At 42.4% G+C, this 26,483-nt stretch overlaps 1 protein-coding gene across 2 annotated transcripts in view; it reads right to left on the bottom strand.

Moving 5' to 3' along the window:
* Positions 1-5,901: 5,901 nt before the first annotated feature.
* FRK (fyn related Src family tyrosine kinase) overlaps positions 5,902-26,483 on the bottom strand; it is a 47,277-nt gene continuing 26,695 nt past the window's right edge. For both annotated transcript variants that reach the window (XM_009897388.2, XM_054173997.1), the window contains 5 exons: positions 26,007-26,175; positions 16,452-16,610; positions 11,890-12,071; positions 9,272-9,437; positions 5,902-6,120 (listed from right to left, as the gene is read on the bottom strand). In XM_009897388.2, coding sequence (XP_009895690.1) covers positions 5,906-6,120; positions 9,272-9,437; positions 11,890-12,071; positions 16,452-16,610; positions 26,007-26,175 — 891 coding nt within the window. In that variant the 3' untranslated portion in view covers positions 5,902-5,905. The remainder of the gene's footprint in view (positions 6,121-9,271; positions 9,438-11,889; positions 12,072-16,451; positions 16,611-26,006; positions 26,176-26,483) is intronic.

The raw sequence follows: 26,483 nt of genomic DNA, 5'->3' as shown, positions 1-26,483 counted from the left end.
GAATGCTTCAAAGGTACATTTAAATTTTCTCTATACCATATACTGGCTTCTGCAGTGCAGTGTAGCTGGGAAGATTAAAATGCCAAAGGACTTTGCAGTGATTTCCCCAGCTTGCTTATACATGTCATTGGGTTTTTTTCTTTTCTGTAGTCATTCCTGAGAAGCTGGAGAGTGGGGGGAAAAACATAATTAATAACATAGACCTGCTAAAAGCGAGTGGATAGAATGAAGCCCTTTTCATAAACCACAGTTCAGTATTTTGTTCAAGCACGTGCAGGGTGCTTCCAGGCAAACCTTTGCAGCAGGTGACTGAGGCAAACTGGAGCTCACACCTGGCCTAGATGCTGTTGCCACAGAATGGAAGCCATACAACTTTCCATAAAAACAGAGCATCTCTTTGAGCACAGTGGCACAACTCTTAGATGCAGCATTTATGTGCTCCAAGCCCCACACACTACAAACAGCTGACCAGTGAGTCACAATGGCTGTGGGAGCACTGGAGTGATGCTCCAGCACTTTGTAAAGGTGTGAAAGCAGAAGCAGGAGATTACAAGGGGCAATCACTTGAAGGAGCCATGTGCTCCATTTCAATGCACTGATAGTTTGTTGAGTGTGAACCACAAGGAAATAATGCACTCTGCTGGTTCAGTTCTTTGCATGCTCTCAGTTGCATCCTTCACAAAGAAAAATGCTGCATAGAGGCAAGTCTTTCAGGGAGCAAATATGAGATACAATGGATAAAAAGTAAAAGACAGCAATATGAGGGACAGAAGGTTCCCTGTTGCTCTGTCTCATGTTTATTATCCCTGCTTACATTCTTGAATGCAGATTAGGTGAGCAAATATTCTTCAATAAGAGTGAAAAACAAACAGAAGGGACTGCCTAATACTTAGAGTTCAATGGCACTGCTCCACAACTTCCTGAAGAATGGAGGGTTTAAGGAAAACAGAGGTTTGTTCTTTCTGCTTGGACATTTCTAAGTTATCTTTTGCAAGAGCACATAAAATGATTTAGTTCTCACAGAATAACCGAATTACATAAATAAAACATTGCATAAAAGAAGTCTCAGCACAATTTATGTGAAGTGAATTTCACAAGGACCCCTTTATTGTGGAGAATTCCACCTATCTCTTCCTGATCCCTTTATTCTATCTAAACTTAGAAATTTATGTCAGTTCAGAAAAATCTATTACTCTGCCTCATAACTGAAACCATTATTTTCCCCCTCTATGATCCATCAGGTAAAAACAAGTGCAATAGATAGCTCTAGCAGAGCTCTGAACATAAAAGGCCTCGAGAATAGAATGAGATAAAGTTAAACCCTTCTCGCTGTGCATTGTAACTGGAAATGATAACCTTGCTGTTTAATTTAAATCAAGTCATAAGCAAAGGCTCCTGACTGTAATTGTTATATGCCACAAATAAAATGATTAGAAAAGGGAATGGGAAAGGTGTACTTTTGCTTGGTTTGTACTGCCTATAAGCAAATTGAACTCTGTCAAGGTCATAGAATCATAGAATAGAATCAATAAGGTTGGAAGAGACCTCAAAGATCACCAAGTCCAACCTGTCACACAAGACCTCATGGCAACTAAACCATGGCACCACATGCCACGTTCAGTTCCCTCTTAAACATCTCCAGGGATGGTGACTCCAGAGGTTCATCACCCTCTGCTGTCTTCTTCCCCCAGTAATGGATCCATGTGACTGCAAAAATACAGACAGAGAGAGATGAAAACAAAGTATTCATTTTCTACTTGACTCTTTCTTTTTAGAGCTTTGCTGATTCTATTGCACTGCTGAGTTTTCTTTTCTTTGTTCCTCTGCCAGTCTGGGTAAAAAGAGATCCAAAATTAGACCTCATATTAGAGTGGCAGCATTTCATTGGTGTCACAGCAGTTTACACACAGGCAAAATAATGGAGCAAGTGCAAGTACATGGGCTTGAGCCAGAAAGAGGAACCACTGGATCTGACAGCAACATTCATGTTTTGTAAGCTTGGCCTCAGCTGGATTGTTGATAGTGGCAAAGGGGCTCTACCAGGCACCAGATTTCTCAGAACAACCCAGTACAAGAGAACAGTGAATGTCCTGGGTGCACTGTTTGCAGGACACACATCAATGGGGTGGGAATGGTGCTCAGGCTGGGAGGACAAAGCCTGGCTGCACCTCTTCACCTACAAAACCTCACTTTGGGGAGGTCAAGTACACAGAGGTTGCCTCAAAGATCAATACAAAATAAGCACCTTTGATGCAGTGTCTGTGTGAGATGCACCAAAGTGATCCTAACTCCTGCTTTCAGGCAGTGCTGTTGCTTATCTCCCACCCTGGGCCAGGACATATTAAGGGCAGCTAGCAGAGTCAGACTTCATTAACCAACTGTTGCTGTGCAAGCATGGAAAGAGAAAGCACAGGAGATACAATGGCAGGAGCAGAAGTTGCCTTCTGGCAGCAGCCTGGGTCAGGCTGTGTGACCTGGTTCCTGTCCAGATGCTCTCCTCACAGAGTTCAGAAGGGTGCAGCTCACTTGCACCTTCTGCTCCTTTCAGCAAAAGGTGGCTCATGGGGCCACAGGTGGCGCAGGCAGCTTGAAACAGCTAATTTCAGTTTATAACATGTGGGTTATTACACACACCCCTCAGAGTCCCATATCTCCTGGATACCTTTAAGCAGCAAACAGAAAGCAGCCCCCAGTGTGTACCTCAGAGGAGAAATACAGGTTTGGCTCACTGGTTCACCGACTGAAAGAGCCTTTGAGTGCAAGAGAAATTAAGCAAAGTATTCAATGTAACTGGATAAACAGACATTTTATAGGCCTGCTATGTTGGCCTAGGAAGACATTCATTGTACAGGTGTGTTTTCTTCAGATTTACTGGCATCCCTTCAGCAGAGTCCCACACAATCCTGCTGACTTCCCCCCTGAGAGCAGAGGCCAGCACAGAGCAGCTTGGACCAGTTGGTATAATCCAGAATGCTGAACATTTTGGTGTAGATTTTCTTTCTTTCCTTTTTTTTTTCCCCCCTGGCAATTCATCTCCTGTTAACTGCACACATCTGTGCTTTTTAAGATTATATTTCTTTCATCAACAGATTCTTTGAGTTGGGCAAACTCAGGTCTTATTTGCAGCGTTCTTAACGTTTTAAGTCTGAAAAACCATGTTAGAAATAGTGCTTGAACATGAAGACTGCAAGTTCAACACAAAGATCTTTCCAAACAGCAGCATTCCTGTTCTTATTACTTAAAGCTACTCTGTGGGATTTGCTCAGCTCATACTGCAACAGAGTTAAACACAGCTCCCAGCCAGATGAAAGCTGCACGGAATGATGGAGGTTTGATTATCACAAATAACATCTTGTTGAGGCCATGAGCCAGTAGCTAGCATGAGCCTCAGAATAAACAAGGATGGAGGACAGCAGGAGACTTTGGCAGGGAGTCTCCCAGTTCCTTCCATGCCAACTCTTACCAGGATGGGTGTGGTAAAGTCATTTAACCTCCTCTTCTTTCAGAGTGGCTGATCACTTTCCCAAGTTGCATGGATGCTCTGACAACTAATTAATTACCACTGTATTGTGCCATACAAATGTAATTAGTACAAAGAGAGTTAGTAGGGAGAAACACTGCACATGAAATGAATGTGAACAGGGAGAGGATGCTAGAAAGATTCAAAGTGTAGCAGGATAGAAAGAGGAGAACAATGAGTAAGGAGCTTTGAATAGTTAGTACATAAGATGTGTGTGCAAGAGGACTGTGTGCTACCTTCCCAAAGCAGAGGAGGAGAAAAGGGAATAAAAAATTAGTAGCAAAGCACTGAGATGGGTGGATTTGGAGCATAAAGAGGAGAAAAGAAAATCAAGAAGAGGTAATAAAAGCCACTCAGCCTTTAAAGTAATGAATCTTTTCATTTATTTATACCCTTTTTTAACATTAGAGGGAAAGTGTTAGCACACTTACAGTGAGCTCACCCTATGTTAACACAGTATGGCTCTTAATTCCTGAATTAAGTTGTTAAATAATTAAGTGATGGATCAGAAGTAAATAATTAAAACTTGGTTCTCCAAGCTTCACAGCTGAGAACACCAAACTGTCACAGTGATACCAGATTTTGGCAGAACCAATATCACAGTTAATTTAACCAAAAAAAAACAACCCAAACCCTGCAAAATTCTAAAACCTCTAGCTGAAAGGGCTGCTAGCAAAAGAAGCACCTGGGCTCTGTTTCCCCATGGAACAAAATACAATGGATCATCTGTTGTTTAATTCTCCCAGATTAAAGTTATGTCTGGAGAAAATGGAAGCATGGATTGCTAAATTCCTCTGCAAAATACCTAGACCCATCCTGGGCCTGGGCCTGTTGGAGAGGGGTCTCAGCAGGAGGGGAAAGGGTGTCATTCTAAAAGCCTAAGGCAGTTTTGAGTTAGGGATAAAAAGATCTCTTCTTCTAATACCTCTAAAAATTAACAACTATGAAAACAAATCCTTGCACTTCAATGGACAATAACTCACATAACAGCACTCTTAGGATACTGTACTGTTACAGAACCCCAAAGCCCTCTTCCTTTCCTGTACTGTTACAGAACCCCAAAGCCCCCTTCCTTTCCTGTACTGTTACAGAACCCCAAAGCCCCCTTCCTTTCCTGTACTGTTACAGAACCCCAAAGCCCCCTTCCCTTCCTGTACTGTTACAGAACCCCAAAGCCCCCTTCCTTTCCTGTACTGTTACAGAACCCCAAAGCCCCCTTCCTTTCCTGTACTGTTACAGAAGCCCAAACCCCCTTTCCTTTCCTGCTCTACAAGTATTGCATTCTCTGTGTGCTTTATCAGCAGGGGAATGAAAGGACAATGAATGAACAGTCAAAGAATGGATCTCCACACATCACTTTGGCATTAAACACATCAAAATCTGTTTCAGAGACAACGTTGAGTAACTCTTCCTCTGCTTCAGATGGAGCCAGGCTCTTCTCGGTGGTGCCCAATGACAGCACAAGGGGGAATGGGTGGAAGTTGAGGCATAGGAAGTTTCATGTAAATATGAGGAAAAGATTTTTCACTGAGAGGGTGACAGAGCCCTGGAACAGGCTGCCCAGGGGAGTTGTGGAGTCTCCCTCTCTGGAGATATTCAAAACTCGCCTGGATGTGTTCCTGTGTAATCTGGTGTAGGTGACCCTGCTCTGGCAGGGGGGTTGGGCTGGATGAGCTTTCCAGGTCCCTTCCAGCCCCTGAAATTCTGTGATTGGTTCCATGGCACTATTTAATAACATTAACAACAAACAACTTCAAGAATCTCATAATAATTGGGTTTATTCTTGTAAAAGAGGAACAGCAGAGAAATAAACAAACAAAAGATCTCACTTTGCATCTGCAGAACATGGGAGTTGTTCATCTCCCGTGAGCATCTTGCAGTAGAGAAAAGCACCTTTACCTCAGGCCTAAGCAAAGCAATCACTCTGGGTTCTGCCATAATCACAGTCACAGGATTATTTTTATTTTCTTCTACCATGACAGGATTCTGTGAGTACAGATCCTGCTGAGCAGATCCATTGCATTCCTTCATGAGAACAACCTGGTGGCCATGAGAAATCTAAAGAACAGCAAATAATTATTCCAGTAGGATAATTCTACAGCAGCTATTTGAGCAACACTCATTTCATTTGTCCATTCTTGCAATCTGTTATTTAAAAATAAAAATAAATAGAAGACTTATGGGGTTTTTTAGAAGCCCCCATCCCTCCAGCCTCATGATGCTTAGTCTGGATGCTTAGTCAGTAGAAAAACTGCAAGTGTCTTTGAGCATGGGGATGAAAAACGTACCAGAAGTCCTCAGCAACCTCCTCACAACCTCCTCCCCTGAGGTTGGGCTGAATTCACAGCTATGCTGACAGGTGTCCCTCAGCCCCTACCCAGGGGGTCACTTCACCACAGCCTGGGGTTGGGCATAGGATGAAGAGTCAGTCTGGAAGTAGCACTCCAGCTGCCCGCAGAGAGCCTCAAAGGTAGGTCGCTCCCCTGGCTCTGCGCACCAGCACTGCAGCATCAGCCGGTAGAGCGGTGTGGGGCAGGTCTCTGGCTGAGGAAGTCTGTACCCCTTGTCCAGCATCTGGATCACCTGGTGTCCTGGCATACCTGAAAGCCAAAGGAGTTTGTTAAGACTAGTTGATGTCTACTTTTAGTGATGCCACATGTCTCGTAATGAGGTGTGCATTGAGGGCAGAGCTGGTCTCAGCAGGCCCCCCACCAACATCCACAGGAGTCACTGGAGGATCCCAAATCAGCAGTTAAAAACCATCCCCAGCAGTTCCCAGTCCCCTGACCCCTACTACACCACCTGAGAGGCACAGCAAATAGGTTTGTCAGGGTGTGAGGACTTTCCTTGGCCACATAGGTTTGCCAACATTTCTCTGACATCTATTTCACTTAAATTGTTCCTGAATCCCTCTACTCTCAGCAATTCCAAATCTTCCAAGAAAATCTGCCCTGCTGCTGAGTTTTCCTCACATTTAGAAAGTTTTCCTTCATGTCAGCCTTAAGTTTCCTCTGGTGCAGCTATGCAAGGGTATCCTGTCTGCTCTGCAAGTCATGGAGAAGAAACAATTCCTCTACCTTTGCTCACCCTTTATATATAGAATTATAGAATAAACCAGGTTGGAAGAGACCTTCAAGATCATTGCATCCAACCTATCACCCAACACCACCTAATCAACCAAACCATGCAACCAAGCACCCCATCCAGTCTCTTCCTAAACACCTCCAATGATGGTGACTCCACCACCTCCCTGGGCAGCCCATTCCAATGGGCAATCACTCTCTCTGTGTAGAATTTCCTCCTAACCTCCAGCCTAAACCTCCCCTGGCACAGCTTGAGACTGTGTCCTCTTGTTCTGGTGCTGGTTGCTTGGGAGAAGAGACCAACCTCTGCCTGTCTACAACCTCCCTTCAGGTAGCTGTAGAGAGCAAGAAGGTCTCCCCTGAGCCTCCTCTTCTCCAGGCTAAGCAACCCCAGCTCCCTCAGCCTTTCCTCATAGGGCTGTGCTCCAAACCCCTCACCAACTTTGTTGCCCTTCTCTGGACACGTTCCCACAAGTCAACATCCTTCTTAAACTGAGAGGCCAAGACTATTGTCTCATTCCCTTTCCATTTTTCTGGGTCTTTTTTAAAATTAGATCTTGAATTGCATCATCTTCACTTCTTTTCCCAAGATCTCTGAATGGTATTTCTTCTGTGCATTTCCCACTGCCACCATGGATCAACATAACCTCATCTCCTACCGAGAACAAACTCCTACAAGTCCTGGCAGGTGAGCAAATAGCCCTGGCAAAAGGACATTTTCCACTGCAGAGTTACAAGCAAACTTTGCCTTTGCAAAGGGCTAACACTGAACATATTTTCAGAGCTTCATGGTGTTACATCTATTTATACTTGACTGGTTTATTTATGTGTATGTGTGCACACAGCTACAGTTTATATAATAAAGCTTTTTTTTCCTTCTTTCTTTTTTTCCCCCCTCCCAGAACAGTTTCACAGGAGGTGAGGGTAGGAATCAAAAGCAAAATCAATTTTTCCTGTTGCAGGAAATACCAGTTTGGGACCCTGTGAAATGTAGTTTCTGGTGAACCCAGCACCCCTCAGGCCTGTACAGATGCAGCATACTATATTTTCTTTTTGCTTTAGTACTTTCCCTCTGCTCTCCTCACCAGCACAAAATGAGTCACAGTCAATCATCTCACTGATATCTTGTGTTATTTGAGCCACAGTTCCCTGAGTATTTCTCACAGTGCTGGGAATAATAGCTGCCCTCATACCATAAATCTGCTTTCAAGGTTGGTGACATTTTAGTCTTAATTCTTGTGATCCTTCTCTTTAAGAAGACTTTGCCCTGCAACAGTCAAACACGAGAGAAGGAGGTAAAACCACTCTGATCCAATTTCAGAGGCAGTCTTCCATGAGATATACTAAAAAAGAAAAGATAATCCATTCTTCAAAAAAAAAAGCAGGATGGGAGGCAGAAAAACCTTTCCCTTTTCCTCATTCCAAGAATTGGCATCTTTGATCTGATGCTGGAGGGAATAGCCAGCTGGCTTATTTGCCTGTGCAATGCAGGCTGACTCAGCAAGAGGAAGCTTGAAGGGCTGCTAATCACAGCCTTTGGAAAGCTTCCAGTGAGCCTGGGGCAGCCAGAAGGTCTGACCCACTAAAGGGACCTCATCTGAACACTCATAGAATCACAGATTTATTGAATTGTTTAGGCTAGAAAAGACCTTTAAGATCATCAAATCCAAGCATTAACCTAACAGTGTCGAGGCTGCTGCTAAACCATGTCCCCAAGCACCACATCTACATGCCTTTTAAATACCTTCAGAGATGATGGTTCAACCAGTTCCTTGGAAAGCCTGTTCCAGGGCTTGACAACTCGTTCAGTGAAGACATTTTGGCTAACAACCACCCTAAACCTCCCCTGGTGCAACTTGAGGCCACTTCCTCTCGTCCTGTCACTTGCTACTTGGGAGAACAGACCAACACCCATCTTCTTCCAGCATCCTTTCAGGTAGTTGTAGAGAGCAATGAGGTCTCGCCCAAGTCTCATTTTCTCCAGACTAAACAATCCCAGTACCATCAGCCATTTCTCATAGAACTTGTGCTCTAGAGACTTCAGTGGCAGTGTTGCCCTTCTCTGGACAAGCTCCAGCACCTCAATGTCTCTTTTGCAGCAAGGGACCGAAAACTGAACGCAGTATCTGAGGTGTAGACTCACCAGTGTCGAGCCCAGGGGGACAATGGCCTCTCTAATCCTACTGGCCACATGCTAATTCATGCCAGGATGCTGTTGGCCTTCTAATGACCACCCATGCACGCTGCTGGCTCATCTTCAGCCAGCTGTCAACCAGCACCCCCAGGTCCTTTTCCAGGCGGCAGCTTTCCAGCCACTCTGCCACAAGCCTGTATCGTTGCATGGGGTTGCTGTGATGCAAGTGCAGCACCTGGCACTTGGCCTTGTTAAACTTGGTACAATTAACCTCAGCCCATCATTCCAGCCCATCCAGACCCCTCTGCAGAGCCTTCCTACCTATGAGTAGATCAACACTCCCACCCAATTTGATGTCATCTACCTACTTACTGAGGGTGCACTCAACCTCCTCATCCAGATCACTGACAAAGACATCTCTGTCTTTAGAGTTTTAACCTTTAACACAACCATACTACAGGCATCCAACATTTTTGTGTGCTGCTCTTAAAGCAGGAAAATATTAGACATCACTCTTCAGGTACAGACACTTACCAGCATAAGGCATCTTCCCATAGGTGATTATTTCAAACAGAAGGACTCCAAAGGACCAGACATCAGACTTGACACTGAATTTGTTGTAGCGGATTGCCTCTGGGGCTGTCCATTTCACTGGGAGCTTGGTTTCAGTTCTACCTTCGTATATGTTTTCATTCTCTACCTGTCATGAGCAAAATGAAGCAAGCCTGATCTCAGATCTGCTTCTGCAAAGCATGTAAACACCTGACAAAACAAAGCTTATGCTTAATCTTATCCTCTTTCAGCCAAGCACTTCCTTTCATGGTATTAAAGCACAATATTTTCTGCAGTCTATTGTTGAATTGGGCTTCACAGCTGAGAAATGCTACCCTTCATCAGAGGCTTTTCTAAAGCATTTATCATTTCAAGCAAGCAGGCAGTGTTGGAGTGGCTTGTGATTAATTATGACCTGCTACTGCACATTCTGGACCTGCTATGCAAGATTTCTGAAGTCTGTTAGGCGTGGCAGTGTAAGCATCCTGCTGACACTAGAGACCAAATGGCTCCATGTCTGGTCTTCAGTACACAGAGAAGGCAAGAGCAAGAGCTAATGAATTTTGGAAGCCTTCCTCCTGTGATTTATTGCAGTGTTGAAGGGCCATTGACTTCGCTAACAATCACTTAAGCAGGTTTTGGGACCAAAGAACAAACTCCAAGTGTTTCAAATTAACATCCTAGCTTACAGTGGGCCCAATTAATTAATGCAAAGTGAAGATGAGACAGAAAAAGAAAACTGAGTTACTTGCAAATTTGTTGAAGCATGTCCTCAAAGTTTTTTTAGCACAGACATCTAAACTTTGTGAACATTAATCCTCCATATATTATCCATATCATTTGGTGAAGCTCAGTCCCACACAGTATCCAGCATCTGAAGGGGACGTACAAGAAGGCTGGGGAGGGACTTCTCAGGCTCTCAGGTAGTGATAGGACTAGGGGGAATGGAATGAAGCTGGAGGTGGGGAGATTCAGGCTGGACATGCGGAGGAAGTTCTTCACCATGAGAGTGGTGAAGCCCTGGAATGGGTTGTCCAGGGAGGTGGTTGAGGTCCCGTCCCTGAAGGTGTTTAAGCCCAGGCTGGATAAGGCTCTGGCCATCCTGCTCTAGTGTGAGGTGTCCCTGCCCATGGCGGGGGGGTTGGAACTAGATGATCCTTGTGGTCCCTTCCAACCCTGACTGATACTATGATACAAGCCATGGTCAGGATTTCCACCTGGAAATCCAGTCCAAAGCGTGCAAGATTTTGTTTGTGCCTTCTGTATTAGCAACAATCCAACACTGCCCAGCTGTAACACCTCATAGTTTTGAAAAGAGTGGTTGTTCTGCATCTACATCCTGATGCATTTGGCATCTTAATGACAACACTCGTCTCTAGAAATGAGAAGTTATTTCATGATGCTAATTAATGCACACAGAAATACAGATCTCATGCCTCACACCTACACCTTTGGGATGGGACCATGTGCTGATGTTAGTGCTTTGGCTTAGGAGACAGAATCTGCCTAAGGAAGCCTGCCAAGAGGACTTTCTGACAGAGGATTTTAGTAAAGTTCAGTTTTAACAAGAAATGTCAACAGCTGTAAATTATTCCTCTCTGTAGTGAGGACAGGGGGGAAATATCCATTGTAAGCATTGTTCACTTAAAAAATGTGTAGGTTTCATGGCAAAAAGATATGCAGTCTGAACTTTGGCATAACCAGAAGAATCAAAATTAAGCAAAAAGCAGTTTCAAAGTCCCTTAATGCCATTGTCAAGCCATTATTCTCTACTTCAGTATGTAATAAATCCAACTCTGTTATGAACTTCAATTTCTGCTGCTTAAACAGGGGAGGCAAGCATACCAAAGAGGGCCTTTGTGTTGTTGTTCCTTCTTACTGCAAGAACATGAATCAATAAATGCAATAATAAGACTTCAGAAATTATGGATTACACACTGAAAACCTTACAATATGGCAAATCAAATTTCTCCAACACTGATCAAATATTTTTCAGTCAGGAAATCTCATCTCTAAACCACAGCTCTTTCCTAGAGCGATCTTGGTCAGTGTAACTTGGTGTTTCACATCTTCAGGGGCTAGAGGGGGAAAAAAAACCAACAGTGCAATGGCAAATTGGAAACTGCATAAGATTTAAAGCTCTGAGAGCTCTCTTTATGAACCCTGCTGTTAGCAGTGGAAAGGAATAAGGTCTTTCTTTGATTACTACCTGCACTCACAAGCATCATGGAGGCAGTGGGGAAGTGAACAGGGAGAACAGATGCCAATGCATTTTATATGACTTCCTTTGCAGACTCAGGAATGTAATTTTGCCATCATTGCTGTGATTCCTTTTCATGTGGTTGACACTAGTGTTGTGGATAAAGTGTATTGCCAGAGTCCTTTCTTGATGACTGTGGGAAGCAGAACATGGGGTGCCACCTTCAGACTGACACTAAGGCACAGGCCAGCTTCCAACCTTGGATGGGATAACACAGGTAGAGGATACAGGTGAACACACTAGGGGTCCTTTTCTCCCTGGGCACACCTTTTGCCTGAACCTAGCAATTCAGAGGCCTTGTTCTCATTAGTTAGAGTCAGTTCATCATCTCACAACCCACCTTAAAAACCCTTGCAAGTCCAAAGTCTGCCACTTTGTAAACATTGTGTTCACCAACAAGAACGTTCCTGGCTGCCAGATCCCGATGGATATAGTTCTGAGATTCAAGGTAAGCCATACCGGAGGCCACCTGAGCAGCCATGTCTATTTGATGTGGCAGGGAGATTTGGGAGCCTGCATCCTCTGTTGAAAAAGAAATTTAGAAGGATAACACAACATTTACAGCATTTGAATACAAAACATCACAGCTGACTGGTTCAAATAGCCAACACAGATCAACAAAACCATGCAATGCAATAAAGAAGCAGCCCAACCAAATGACAGAGGTTAGTGAATGACTCTCCTTAAAGTCACACAGCTAGTTTCACAATAACTGAGCAGCAATGCTTGGTTCCTCTTCTCTGAAAGAGCAGATACTAAATGCAGCCATTGATCTGGGTCTGGAAAGAGCTCTGATACTGTCCAAAGAAAAAGGCATTTATCTACTGATAGGAGTGCAGATGTTTGCCTTTCTGACAGGTGCATAACCCATTCCAAACTGTAAGAGCTAATGTCAGAACTCACTGGGTGCAGCCAAAGCTGACTAAAGATGGAAAAGCACAAAATTATCCTTGTTCCCTGTTCTCCAGTGATTTTTACTAGGACATATACCATCTGCTGTCAGGTAGAACTCTCATTTTCACTTTCCAGTCCACTTGACTGCTTCATGCTGTTACCTCTGTTGCTGCTACTCAATAGTCAGACTCCTTGAGCTGCTTCCAAGCTCCCTGCTTCTACAGAAGAAATTTCTGAAGCAATGTGCATGCTATTCCCATCACTGTAAGATCAGTAAGTCAAAAACGCTAAGAGATGTGGCAATCAAAGCTCAGCTGTTTAAACAAAGTAGTAGAAGAATTTTGAACACAGCAGCTTGTGTCCACAAGTGAAGGAAAGAGTCTGAGGCCATGAAAAACTGCACCCACAAATGGTAAGGCAGGGAGCTCCCCCCAAAAAAGACTTTAAAATTGAGGTCTACTGCATTAGAATACAAACTCGGGGCCTGTGTGGCATTTTGAGGACAGCTGATCTCACAGCAAAGACTTCATACTCCAAGCTAAACTAGCTAAACCAAATCAGTGCTGCATTCAAGCATTGCTGTCACCCAAACCCAAATGCTGAAGCAGTGAAGCATGAGTGCCTACCCCTGCAGTCTCTAATGCTCAAACCAGTTTCACTTTCCTGTTTCAGAATCTTAAACAGTACTAAAAAGCTGAGGGTTTGCTGCAAGGTTTAATGGGCAGTTCACCCTTCTTGTTAGGATGGTGACTTTTCCTTACTGCCTCTATCTTACAGGAATTTGGAGCCAGCAGTTTTCTATTGCTTGTTTTAAATTAATTCAGAATGGAAGTGTGTCTTAGCAGTATTTTGAATAGAATCATAGAATTGTTAGGGTTGGAAGGGACCTCAAGGATCATCCAGTTCCAACCCCCCTGCCATGGGCAGGGACACCTCACAACAGAGCAGGTTGCTCACAGCCACATCCAGCCTGGCCTTCAAACCCTCCAGGGATGAGGCTTCCACCACCTTCCTGGGCAACCTGTGCCAGTGCCTCACTACCCTCATGGGGAAGAATTTATTCCCAACATCCAATCTGAATCTACCCATTTTAGTTTTTTCCATTCCCCCTAGTCTTACCACTCCCTGACACCCTAAAAAGTCCCTCCCCAGCTTTCTTGCTGAGGATTAAAGCACAAGTTTCTTAAGTTTCTTTGGGATCTGAAGTGCAAGTCATGTATGTTTGTCTCAACTATTTCTGACAGTATCTCCAAAACCTCAAGCTGGACCAGCCAGAACATGCAAGTTCAAGCACAGCACTGCATTAGTACAACTATGGAGGCTTCCAAACCAGAGCCAGCTTCCACGTGGCTAGTTCAGAGCATGTTGGAAGGGTTTACAACTCTATTCATTAAGTGCATACATGTGTTTTAGTTCCCTTCAAAGTGTATTAAAAGAGGAAAAACTACAACAAAACCCCAAAGTGAATATAACTTCCATGCTCAAAACCAGGCACTACTGGTGAATTTACAAAGCTTTCCCATGGCTTATTCTTTATCCTGTAAAGAAAATGTGGCATTGCCACATCCTTTTTTACTAATATTTTTTGACAGAGCTGTCTTCCTCCTATGAAAAATTTATCAGAGAAAATATTGAGGAAGGCTTAGGGTCTGCACCCTGTTCCAAGCAATCAATCATCAGGAAAGACAGGAAAATATTCTTATTGACAGATACTTGACAATAACTAACTAACTAACTAAATAAGCAGCTCCTTCTCCAGCTGAGAGGGTTGCCTCTGTAATAATTCACTGAACTTCAAGACTGCATCCCTGCCAGAACAAGCCCCAGGTCTATCAGAATTCATAAAGACACTCCTGCATTTGTGACAATTTCATTCATATCCAATAACAAAGAAAAGTTTTCAGCTGCACTCTCCTCAATGCTGGTGGCAGCTCAATAACTGTGCAGCAGTGTTCATCAGCAAGCATCCCAAAGTACACTCGGAGGGTGCACAGGGAATTCACATGCCTGTCATTATTAGCTAGCTGTCATTACAGTGCAATGCAATAGTCACCAGGCATTAACTACTAGGGATTCTTAAAGATGAGAAAACATACTGTGCATCTCTAGGAGGGGAAATTCAACCAAAGAACAAACTCTGGACTTTCCCTCTGTTCCAGTCTGCCATATTTAGCCACAGTGCACCCAGACACAGCAGCCTTCTGGAAGCGTTTTCCTGATTCCTACAGTGGCTGAATCTTAAGGAAGTTATCAAGAACCAGCCTGATAGCCCCAGCTGATAGAGCTCACTTCCACCCACAGAGCTCTACACGAGCTTCACATCTTCCTGATTACTCTCACCATCATCAATGACTTTTCTCTGACCAATACCTAACAAAGCACCTCTTAGAATCATTGAATCAATAAGGTTGGAAAAGACCTCAGAGATCATCAAGTCCAACCTGTCACCCAAGACCTCATGACTAACTAAAACACGGCTCCAAGTGCCACATCCAATCCCCTCTTGAACACCTCCAGGGACAGTGACTCCACCACCTCCCTGGGCAGCACATTCCAATGGCCAACAACGCTCTCTGTGAAGAACTTTCTCCTCACCTTGAGCCTAAACCTCCCCTGGTGCAGCTTGAGACTGTGTCCTCTTGTTCTGGTGCTGGGTGCCTGGGAGAAGAGACCAAACCCCACCTGGCTACAACCTCCCTTCAGGTAGTTGTCGAGAGCAATAAGGTCTGCTTGGAAATCAATTGACTTTCTAAAGACTCTCTGATGCAGGGCTACAGGAATGAGCAGGCAGGCAAAGCTCAGGCTGCAATCACGCTCTGCCCACAGCAAGGGCAGCTGCTGTGCATACACTGGGAACTGATCCACACAGGCTGCAGTGCTGATGTGTCTTGGACATGTACTTGGTGCCCAAACAGGCTAATTTTTACCTCTGCAATAGCTGTGACTCATCCTAGCTTTCTTGGAGCTATTTCTCCAGAGTGATAAATGTTTTTGTGCACAGAATCATTTTCTCATATGCCAGGCTATTTCAAACAGATCTGCAGCAATCTGCATACAAAGGTACCAGAGACAGAATGCAAAGGACATGTGTGCCTTGCTACCTCTGGCCACTAAATGCCTGCACAATCTGGCCCAAGGTCATTGCTCCCTTTTTCTGTGCAGTTCCTGGTGGGGCTGTCCCTCTACCATAGATTTCTTTAGCTATAATAGTCCCTGGGCTAAGTCTTACTTAAGAAATGGTTCCACAGAGAAGATGGGGGAAGGCATGTGTCATGGTAAATGCTGCCTGGGATATTTCACAAGGCTTTACTTTATGGGCTGAAAACAGGGAAGAAATTTACCAAGACAATCACTGTGAACATTTCCTTTTCAAGAGATCATTACAGTTTTAGAGACATTTAGCATCCCAGAGACATCTACTAAAGTGAAAATGGGTAACAGTACCAGAATCAAGCATTTCCCAATGGCAGGGGTGGACTTAAAGTGCAATCATTATGCTAGCCTGTTCCAGTCTGTACAACTTTATGGTTAATTATTATTTGCCTTCAAAAGAGCACTTTGAAGTGCTGCTGAGATAAAGGCCCTGATGAGATAGGCAAGGGACAAATTCACAGTGAAAAGCTACCCTGCCTGGTAATAGATTTCAAAGCTGTTAAGTACATTTTGTGGAAGTGCCTCTATTTCATGTCAAATATGATGACCTATCCTTCTGGATGCTTATATTTTTATTCTGCTGGTGCATGTTCCAATCTACTCTGGGTGGAAAAATGTGGATCATTACAAGGCAGGAATCAAACTGTGAATGTAATTCTCTCCTACTTCTCAAATACTTTGGCACGTCAAAAATTTGCAGCCCTCTCTCTTTCCTCTTTTTTCTCATCCCCCCCCTTGACAAATATGTAGCTTCTGTATTAAACCAGAGTGTTGTGCCTCCATTTTAATGTTAGTGTATTTACTAAACTGACAGCTGTGCCACCCCTTGAAATGAGTTTATAGTCATTTGCTTACTTTGAAGGTATTCTAGAAGGCTTCCATATCTCATCAGCTCAGTAATAATATAAATTGGATCCTCCAAAGTACAGACAGCATAAAGCTGTATGAGCTTTGGATGTCTCAAGTTCTTCATTATTTGTGCTTCCCTCAGAAAGTCCTTTGGATCCATTGAACCTGCAACAACAGCATACAACAAAACATAAGCTGAGGTTATTAAAAGCCTTCCTAGCCGCCTGGCAGTCTTAAGGGAATAACTGAGATTGTTTTCTGTCTTTCAAAGCACATTAGCATCTCAAATCTTCACAGTTCCCACAGAAAACAGACAGTGCAGCTGAAATACACAGTTAATGAGTGAAACATGCCAGTTGCACAGGGACAGAGAACATATGTGTGCCAGCCACCAGAAATATAAAAGTTAAAATTAACCACCCCCAGACAGAAAAGAACAAAATAAAAATTAGTCCAGAAAGTTAGCAGATATAATTTAAGCAAACAATTATGCTGCAACCAGATAACAAAGTGACCAGAAGCTGAGGTGCCTAGGTAATGAGGATAACATTTCTGACAGAAGAGAGTGCTGCAATGAGATTTTGTGGCACTAGGGGGTTTTTTTTTCAGCTTCAGCAATCAAAGCCTGAAAGCATTGCAACCACTTTAGCATACAAGGAGTAGATGTGTGCTTTTGATGCACATAAATACAGATAACTATTTCTAATGTTCATATAATAGCAACCTTATTAGACACAGCAATGCATGCACAGATATAAAGGTAATTTTACACTCTCTTAAATGCAGAATTATCTTAACAGCTAATGATCCCAGCTTTTTAAGTGTTGCATGAGGTGATAATACCCCTAGTTCTATTCACATACCCATCAAGCCAGTGCAGAAACTATGTCAAAGAAGCAATACAAAAATGGTACAGAGCTACAGCTGATGGCAAATTTAGGATTAGAGCTGAGATGTCCTGGGTAGGGGATTGGTTAGAAAAATACATGCACAAATAAAGAACCCACAAAGTTTTCTCTATGAATGATCCACTAGTGATCAGATATTATTTGTGGTAAATGGCAAATAACATCTGCTTCACAATACTTGTGCAAACAAATGTGGAATTATCCAGCTACTTTAATGCTTCCTTCTGCTCAAATCAAAATAGTTTCATTAAGAAAATAATATAGTGAAGGGGGGGGGGAAGAAACCTACCCAAGCCTAGCCTGCTCTGTGCAATGCTTAAAAACAAACTCTTCTCTTAGTGTAAGCAAACTGAGTCATTTGGTAAGCCAAGGCTGCAAGAGTGAGAGTCCTTATTTCATGTTGTTTTGACACAAGGTAACCAACAAGGTTCATTTGGGAGTTTGACTCTGTTCCAAACATGGATGTTTAAATGAAGAGAAATGCTGGGAGGATGCTAAGTGGCTCAGCAATGAAACTCCACCAGAAAGTCTGTTCTACAGAGCAAACTGCCAATCAGCTTGGGCCACCTACAAACACCACCTACCCTAACTGGCACCTCCTGAAAAGTGCTCCAGCCTGTTTCCCAAAACATAGCAAGGATGTGTGATCTCATACCCTTACATCAGTGAAAGAGGAATGACTCAGAAATGACAGACTTTGTGAAAAAAGACCCACTTGACATTGCAACTTGGGAGAGCAGAGATAGTGCAAAGGACAGGTGCTCCTCTCTCCCATATCCTCATAGTTTCCTTGGCAATCCCATGGGGTCCAATTTGACAATACATTATAAGATGCCATTAGGAAGCGTGGTGAAAGTTAATGGATTTCCATGCCATGAATAAATGGATAGCAGCCAATAATACATCTCCTCAACAGGTGCAGGCTATACCCATTTCCTTTTGTCACTGTCAGAGAAAAGTGGGGACCTGCATGAAAACTAAATGACTCACACTTGGACTGGATAAAGCAGAGGTTATGACAACCAGGTGGGAAAAAAAGTCAAATATCTGTAATGCTAATGCTACATCCTTTCTCTCTTTAGTGTTAGCACTCTTTACAGGTTTGTTTGAACTTTACAGCAATCCTAGATGAACATTCTAGGGTTGTCTTTATAGGGTTTGGATTCACATTGATACTGATTTACTTTTGTGGTCCATTTGCTTAATCTTCTCAAGATATATTCATCTGTCATGGAAATCATCCTGAAGTCTACAGAGAAGCTGCATGATATGAAGTATTCTGCCTCCAAAGGTAAATGCAAAAGCAGGACTAGTGATTTAGCAGTGGTGCCAGACTTTGACAAGTTGATCCTAAAAAGGATGAAGTATTCCTTAACTTGGGCTCTACCAAATCACCTGCCCTCTATGGATCATTATACAGGATTTCTTCACACCATAGTAAATGACAGCCTTGATTTGTTCCCACCATCAAAGTTTGCCTACAAGGAATCTCTCAGTTTAATCACGCTATAAACTTCTTCCAACATACTGAAGCCAAGGAGCACGTTTTTCACATAGGACAACTTCTAATAAATTGATCAAGAAGGAAGTAATCTATTAGCTGATAGCAGCAAATCCTTCTTTACTCTGTAAAAGTAATTAATGATGACAACAACCCAGTGACATGATCAATAAGTATTTCCTTATATAGTAAATGCAAAGAGCATGTGTAACCTTCAGTTTTACTTAGTTTATACCTTTAAACAGCACAAGCAGCAGAGAGTGCTCAAAACCCCCTCCAGAGCCCTGTAGCTCTTACACTGCAATTAATAAGTGGGTTAGATGCTAAATGGGGGAACAAATATATGAAAAATGTAATGTCTTTATCAGTATGTTGGATGATAGGTTGGACTTGATGATCTCTAAGGTCTTTTCCAACCTGGTTAATTCTATTCCATTCCATTCCATTCCATTCCATTCCATTCCATTCCATTCTGTCATTTTAGCAACTAGATAAGCAAAACCACTGCCTCTAAAACCAAGCTAACAGGCTTGTTACAGATTAGTTAGACAAACCCTGTCACTGTAGTGGCAAAGTTACAGTACATATCTTTGAGGAAGTTTCTATAAATGAAATAGATAAAACATACCACAGGAGTAGTATAGTTTTTAGCTGTAGACAGTTTTTAGCTGTAGACAGTTTTTAGCTGTTAGTGGCACACACAGTGTAAAGAATAGATGGCTGGGTAGAAACCAGTTGATCAAACCCCAACCACTTAACAAAAGCATTTACTGAAACAAGTATCCCATGTGTAAGGCACATGTATGAGAGCAGACTGATCAATACCTGAAGAAAATACTTTTTTTTTTATCATTTCCTTTTTAAATCAAAAATGGTTTGTAAACATTAATGTCCCTCTTAAGAGCAAAATGTTGGAATAGGTTTCTTTCATGCCTTCAGTGCTGTGCTGCTTTGTCAGGAATCACCTCTAATTTAAACTTCCTTAAAGCAGGTGTATCAATTCTGATTACTTTCTCCCTGAAAATATTTCATTCACATCACAAGGCCAAAACTGCTAATTGGAGAATTAGTTAGAAAGGTCAGTCATTTTCCAGGTTCTACCAGCCTAAAGGTAAGTGGTCCTTAAATATTTGATAAGCTCCTCCAGAGACACTTTGTTTGCAGCTTTCAATAAACCCTCCCAAATGACTTCAAAGTAACCTTCTGCTTCAGATCAACCTTGCCTTCTGAATGAGTTTCTACAAAATGAACTTACACACAGAGTACATTGACCAGGTACTGTGATCTTATGAGTAAGATTATGCATAACCTGAGCAGCCTGATCTAGTGTGAGGTGTCCCTGCCCATGGCAGGAGGCTTGGAACTGGATGATCCTTGAGGTCCCTTCCAACCCTGACAATTCTATGATTCTAGCAATAAGTAACATCAAAACCACCACGAATTTGGTGATAAGACTCTGAGTGTAAACTATTCACATTAACAGGAGAAGGAGACAGGAATCTCACAATCCTCAAGCAGCTTTCTCCACCACAGAGAAGTGAACTCACAAGTTAGTGTAAGGGTATGCCCTGAACTAAGTGGAATAACAGATTTCTTTTTGCTCAGGGAAATCAGGAGACTGTCTTGAGTGCAAAGACTTTTGTATCTTTATATTGCACATGCACTAAAGAGATGACATATTGAAGAAGCAAAAATATTGTTAAAACCACCACTGACAGTACCAACCTAGAGACTATTTTGAGAAAGCCTGATGGAGGAAAAAAAAAAAGGGAAAGAATAAAATCATGTTTCGGCAGCTTCCACGCAAAGAGAGAAGCTTAAGGGATGCCTTACGATATGATAATGACAAATGCATCTGTCAGCTTGAACAGGCATAAGGAACTTTCTCAGATACAATTAATTGGTGATGATAGATGCCTGCTTTACATGCTGACAGTTGGAGAAGCAAGCTAGCACAGACAATAGGTTCTAGAGAATCCATCACACTCAGCACGGGACAAAGCAGAGATCCCTGCTGCAATGATTTCTACTTAAACAGGAAAAAACCACAACCCAATGTCTCTATAAGGAAATAAAACTCCAAATGTGTTTACCTGACATGTTAGTGCTTATTTCTTCCTACTAATTATTTTAAAAGCCTGATCTATATGCCTAAAAATAGGACAAAATATAGCTGGTATGCTACAAGGATCTGCACTGGACTCTTTCAAGTAGTTCCCTGTCCTTGAACTGAGAGGCCCAGAACTGGACACAATATTCCAGATGCAGCCTTACTAGGGCAGAGTGGTACACAACTGTCAAAGACAGCAAAGGCACCTTCCCTCTGTGCCTCTGTCTCCAGACTAGAAGATTTGTAGTTAGTATTTTGTTGAGAACCAGCTGTTTCGTTAGTAAATAGAAACCCTGAATCTCAGTGGAGAGGTGAAATGTAATGCCATATAACAGCAAAGTATTCAGACTATGCATGATATATAGGACAGATGTAGTCTGCAAAATAACACTCAGCAGGAAAACTCAAACTAGCAGAAATCCCTTCTGACCTTCAGGTCTATAAATCTATGACATACTGCTTGCATTATGTTTGCCAAGTGATTACCTTCCTTGATTAACCTGCTCCTGCTTGGTAATGAGAGCATGGTTCCATGTCACAATTTCTCCAGTGGTAAAGCCGTATGAACAGAACCCTCTCTCTCTCAATCCCCCATATTTGCCAGGTAACAGAGGAATATGATAAAGTGGAAGTTCTTATGATACTGTAAAGCAACTTAGCAAAAAGATTTTGATTTCAAATACATCCCCTCCTCCCACAGCATAGAGAAAACTGATTTAGATCTTTGAGCCAAGCAACAGGAGAGGCTCATTTTAGTGTGGTACACTTGAAGCCTGAAATGTTGCCCACGTGAGTATTGGAAGCTTCAATCATCAGCATATAACATGATGCATTTTTGATTACTCATGAACCACTACACTTTCCATTTACTTAACATCTTCCTATTATGATGAATGAAATCACCAGATCCAGCCTTTGCTGTAATTATTTGTTACTCAGATTAGGCTGAGGGCACTGGGTTTTTTCTCTAATTATTGAAATGTTATTCCTCATGAGTAATGATAAGAACAAGCTATGGCAAGCCAGTGTGCTGATTACTGTCATGTACTCCAAATGGTGAAAAATAGTGTGCAGAAGAGGATGATTCCCTAGAGAAGTGTACTACAAGGTTAAATGCTTCCATTTAAGACTGCTTGAACTATTTTTGTAGAGCAAGATAGTTCACAAAGTACAACGATAAGAGATTCAGTGGTACCTATATAATCCATGAAGATGGCTTTGAGCATCAAAGTCTTCACTCTGAGCATCACTAAGCGCAATGCACAACTTCCTTATCATGGCATTAGATCACAAGAGCTGTGCTATCTGAGTACTGCATCCAGGCAGGGCTCATGTCTGCACTAACTCAATATAACCCACTGTGAAATCAATGAGACTGCTACTGCTGACCTTAATGGGAGTCAGACCAGAGTTTAAAAAACAGAGATGGAAAAGATATTGATTAAACAAACCCCTTTTCCCAGCCAAGCTTTGATACTACAAGAAGTATCACAGCTGAAAACGTTTCTTCTGCTGCACTATGCTAAGCTTACAGTGAACATTATGCTTATTCCAGTGTAGAGTTCTATTTTTTAGCTACTAAACCTATTGAAGAAGTTTATATGATCATTTTGGGGGTTTTACAGTATTCTGTAACTGCATTCTTAGGATACTGTATTGTTACAGAACTCCAAAGCCCGCTTCCCTTCCTGTGCTGTTACAGAACCCCAAAGCCCCCTTCCTTTCCTGTGCTGTTACAGAACCCCAAAGCCCCCTTCCTTTCCTGTACTGTTACAGAAGCCCAAACCCCCTTTCCTTTCCTGCTCTACAAGTATTGCATTCTCTGTGTGCTTCATCAGCAAGACATTGAAAGGACAATGAATGAACAGTCAAAGAATGGATCTCCACACATCACTTTGGCATTAAACACATCAAAATCTGTTTCAGAGACAACGTTGAGTAACTCTTCCTCTGCTTCAGATGGAGCCAGGCTCTTCTCGGTGGTGCCCAATGACAGCACAAGGGGGAATGGGTGGAAGTTGAGGCATAGGAAGTTTCATGTAAATATGAGGAAAAGATTTTTAACTGAGAGGGTGACAGAGCCCTGGAACAGGCTGCCCAGGGGAGTTGTGGAGTCTCCCTCTCTGGAGATATTCAAAACTCGCCTGATGTGTTCCTGTGTAATCTGGTGTAGGTGACCCTGCTCTGGCAGGGGGGTTGGGCTGGATGAGCTTTTGAGGTCCCTTCCAGCCCCTGAAATTCTGTGATTCTGTGAGTGCCAGTAGAGGTCATTCAGCTGATCAGCATCAAAAACAAAAATAAAAGTTAATTGCAGCTGGACCTTGCCATCAGTGTTTCACCTATTTCTGGCTACTCTTGTCAATCTGATGCACCCCATTATTAAATCAGAAGTTTCTTTCACAGAGAACTGATGATATATACAGCCCCCACCATACAGAAGGAAAAGCTAAACCAGAGCTTTGAAATGAGTTATGAAGAGATGAAATATGATTAAGATAACTTCCCATTTTTTGCATATGCAATACCAGATAAATGTCAGCTTCACTTTCTCGCTAAAGAAATAAGTAGAAATGCATGCTTTGCACTTTGTTCAAAATCTAATTATTTTGTTTGATGAGGAACAAGTCTTGTCTTAGAGTACTAATTACCACATAATTTCTTCAAGAGGGAAGAAAAAGACAATTTCTAAAAGCAAATATCACAGAAATTTAAGACAGCTTAGTCTCATTTTTCCTTCCAGCTTCATCTATTCCTTCCTTAAATACTGTTTAAGAGCCTTGACACTTTAGTTAGGACCCTTCAGTCTTCTGCAACATCTGTATCCAGATGTCTTAAAGCCATAGCTGAATTACTGAGACCATCACTGGATAGTGGTGGTAAAATTACAGACCATTACAATCATTAATAGTAAATCAGATGGACAAATGAGGTTCTTGTCATGCAGGAAGGCAAGCATCATATTGAACTGTTTAAACTGAGAACTGGCATGTCGTAAATGTGAAGCCCCTCTTTACATATCTAGACTTATTCTTCCTTTTAGCATCATATTTGGACAAAAATGTGGTTACTACCCTGGAACATCCCAGTTAAAGACCTTCTGAAAACAAGACATCTAACACAACTGAGCTACACAAAGAATCTGGTTGAACTGTTTAACCTAAGGTAGAAAAGACCAAAAAGTCACTTGATAATCGTTTTCTAGCGTGCAAAACACCACTGTAAAGAGGAAGAAAATAACAGGTACTCTTCAGTCATGGTGTATAAGGCTTGTACTGCAGAATGAAAGATGCCACTCAGACATAACAAGAAAAAGACTAAATTCAGACTTGTGGTTTCAGGTGTCCATAAAAATAGGCATGGGAGTCACTGCACAGAAGGTATAGACTTAGTGAATGCTGTCTTTGGAAAGGCAAATGGACAGAGATTTCAAGATGCTTTGTGTTTTCTGGGCCACTAGGGAGATGAATCAGTTCATTGAAGAAAGGATGCTGTCGTTCACACGAGTTACAGAAGGCCTGAGCATTTTTCTCATTTCAGTTAAGCACAGAAAAAATGGTGATGCTTTGCTTTCAATCTGCAAGCCCCCAAACACACAAAATATCCTCATGCAAGACAGCTCAACAAAACCACAGGCTTAAATTCCTCCCTGTTCAGGAGACCATTCAAGCAGGGCTCGAGCATATTGTTAATCTGAATCAAAGATCTAAATCTGTTCTGCTCCCTGAAACATGATCATTAATGGCCAACACAAGCTTCTTCAATTAACCCCAACTCATTACATTGTTATCTCACTTTAAAAAACATGTATATCACCCAGGCTACATTTCTTATCTATGTGGTTCTTGCCATCTGCTGGCAGGTATTTTATGTTGCCAACATAAAATGCCCAAATTACTTGAAATTAAAGCAATATAATTAAGAAAAATGCTAAAATCTGTGTTAGTAACAAGCCTGTGTTATGTGTGAATATTGGGTATTAATATTGTGCACCACAAACTTTGAGAGATTTTTTTTCAAGCACTATTAAAATCAAAGCACTTCTTGAACACAAACTTGACATAGTATCTGTTCCACATTACCAAAGGAATCATTATAATGTAGCATCTAATTGCCAGAAGGAATTCTAAAGATGACAAGCCAGTAGCACACCAATTACTTCACCTACAGATGTAATTCCACACAAGCAATGTTGTACAAAGGAGATGGCCTTGCTGAGGTTGCCTTTTTAGAACAGAATTAAACAGGATGGAAAAGACCTTTGAGATCGAGTCCAACCTATCACCCAACACCATCTAATCAAATAAACCATGACACTAAGTGCCTCATCCAGTCTTTTCTTAAACACTTCCAATGATGGTGACCCCACCACCACCCTGGGCAGCGCATTCCAATGGACAATCACTCTCTCTGGGAAGAATTTCTTCCTAACATCCAGCCCAAACCTCTCCTGGTGCAGCTTGAGACTGTGTCCTCTTCTTCTGGTGCTGGTTTCCTGGCAGAAGAGACCAACCCCCCACCTGGCTACAACCTCCCTTCAGGTAGTTGTAGACAGCAAGAAGCTCTCCCCTGAGCCTCCTCTTCTCCAGGCTAAGCAACCCCAGCTTTCTCAGTCCCTCCTCATAGGGCTGTGCTCCAAACCCCTCCCCAGCTTTGCTGCCCTTCTCTGGACACATTCCAGCAAGTCAACATCTTTCCTAAACTGAAGGGCCCAGAACTGGACCCAGGACTCAAGGTGTGACCTAACCAGTGCTGAGTACAGGGCTAGAATGACCTCCCTGCTCCTGCTGGCCACACTCTTCCTGATATCCCTGATAGTAAGAATGAGTGCAGCTCATATGGAAACAGAACAATTGTACACAACTGTAATCCAAAATACCAAAGAGTATCTGGACCTGGAGCTCTACTAACCTCCATGTTAAGTGCATGGATTTTTAAGAATAATTGCATGTATGGGTAAGATCTCTTTTCAGTAACATTCAAGAAATAAAGGGGCAAGCTTGCTGATATTTCACGTTGTTGACATTTAAGAGTAATCCACCTACCTGGTTTTAGTGTTTTGATTGCCACAGGGGTGGTGTTATTCCACAGTCCTTCCCACACCTCGCCAAACTGACCAGATCCTAATTTTTTCAACAGTTTCAGAGACTGTCGGTCTATCTCCCACTGGTCAGCAGTTTTATATGACAAATCAAAAGTAGCAGGAATTTGTACCTGGCAAAAGAAAGTAAATAATACAGTAATTGAGACTGCTAATATTGTTTTCAGCAGCACATGCAAGTCATTGTTACCTTTGTCATGTAAAGTCACAACTGATAAATAATGTTTCCTGAGGTCATAGAATCATAGAATGGTTTGGGATGGGAGGGACCTCCAAAGGTCATCTAGTCCAACACCCCTCCAGTAAGCAGGGACATACTCCACTAGATCAGGCTGCCCAAAGCTCCATCAAGCCTGACCTTGAATGTTTCCAAAGAATTGGGACATTAAATACCTGCCTGGGCAGCCTGTTCCAGTGTTCC

The sequence above is a fragment of the Dryobates pubescens genome, chromosome 28 (assembly GCF_014839835.1).
Source record: "Dryobates pubescens isolate bDryPub1 chromosome 28, bDryPub1.pri, whole genome shotgun sequence".
Classification (NCBI taxonomy): domain Eukaryota; kingdom Metazoa; phylum Chordata; class Aves; order Piciformes; family Picidae; genus Dryobates; species Dryobates pubescens.
This window is presented reverse-complemented; position numbering and strand designations above follow the sequence as displayed.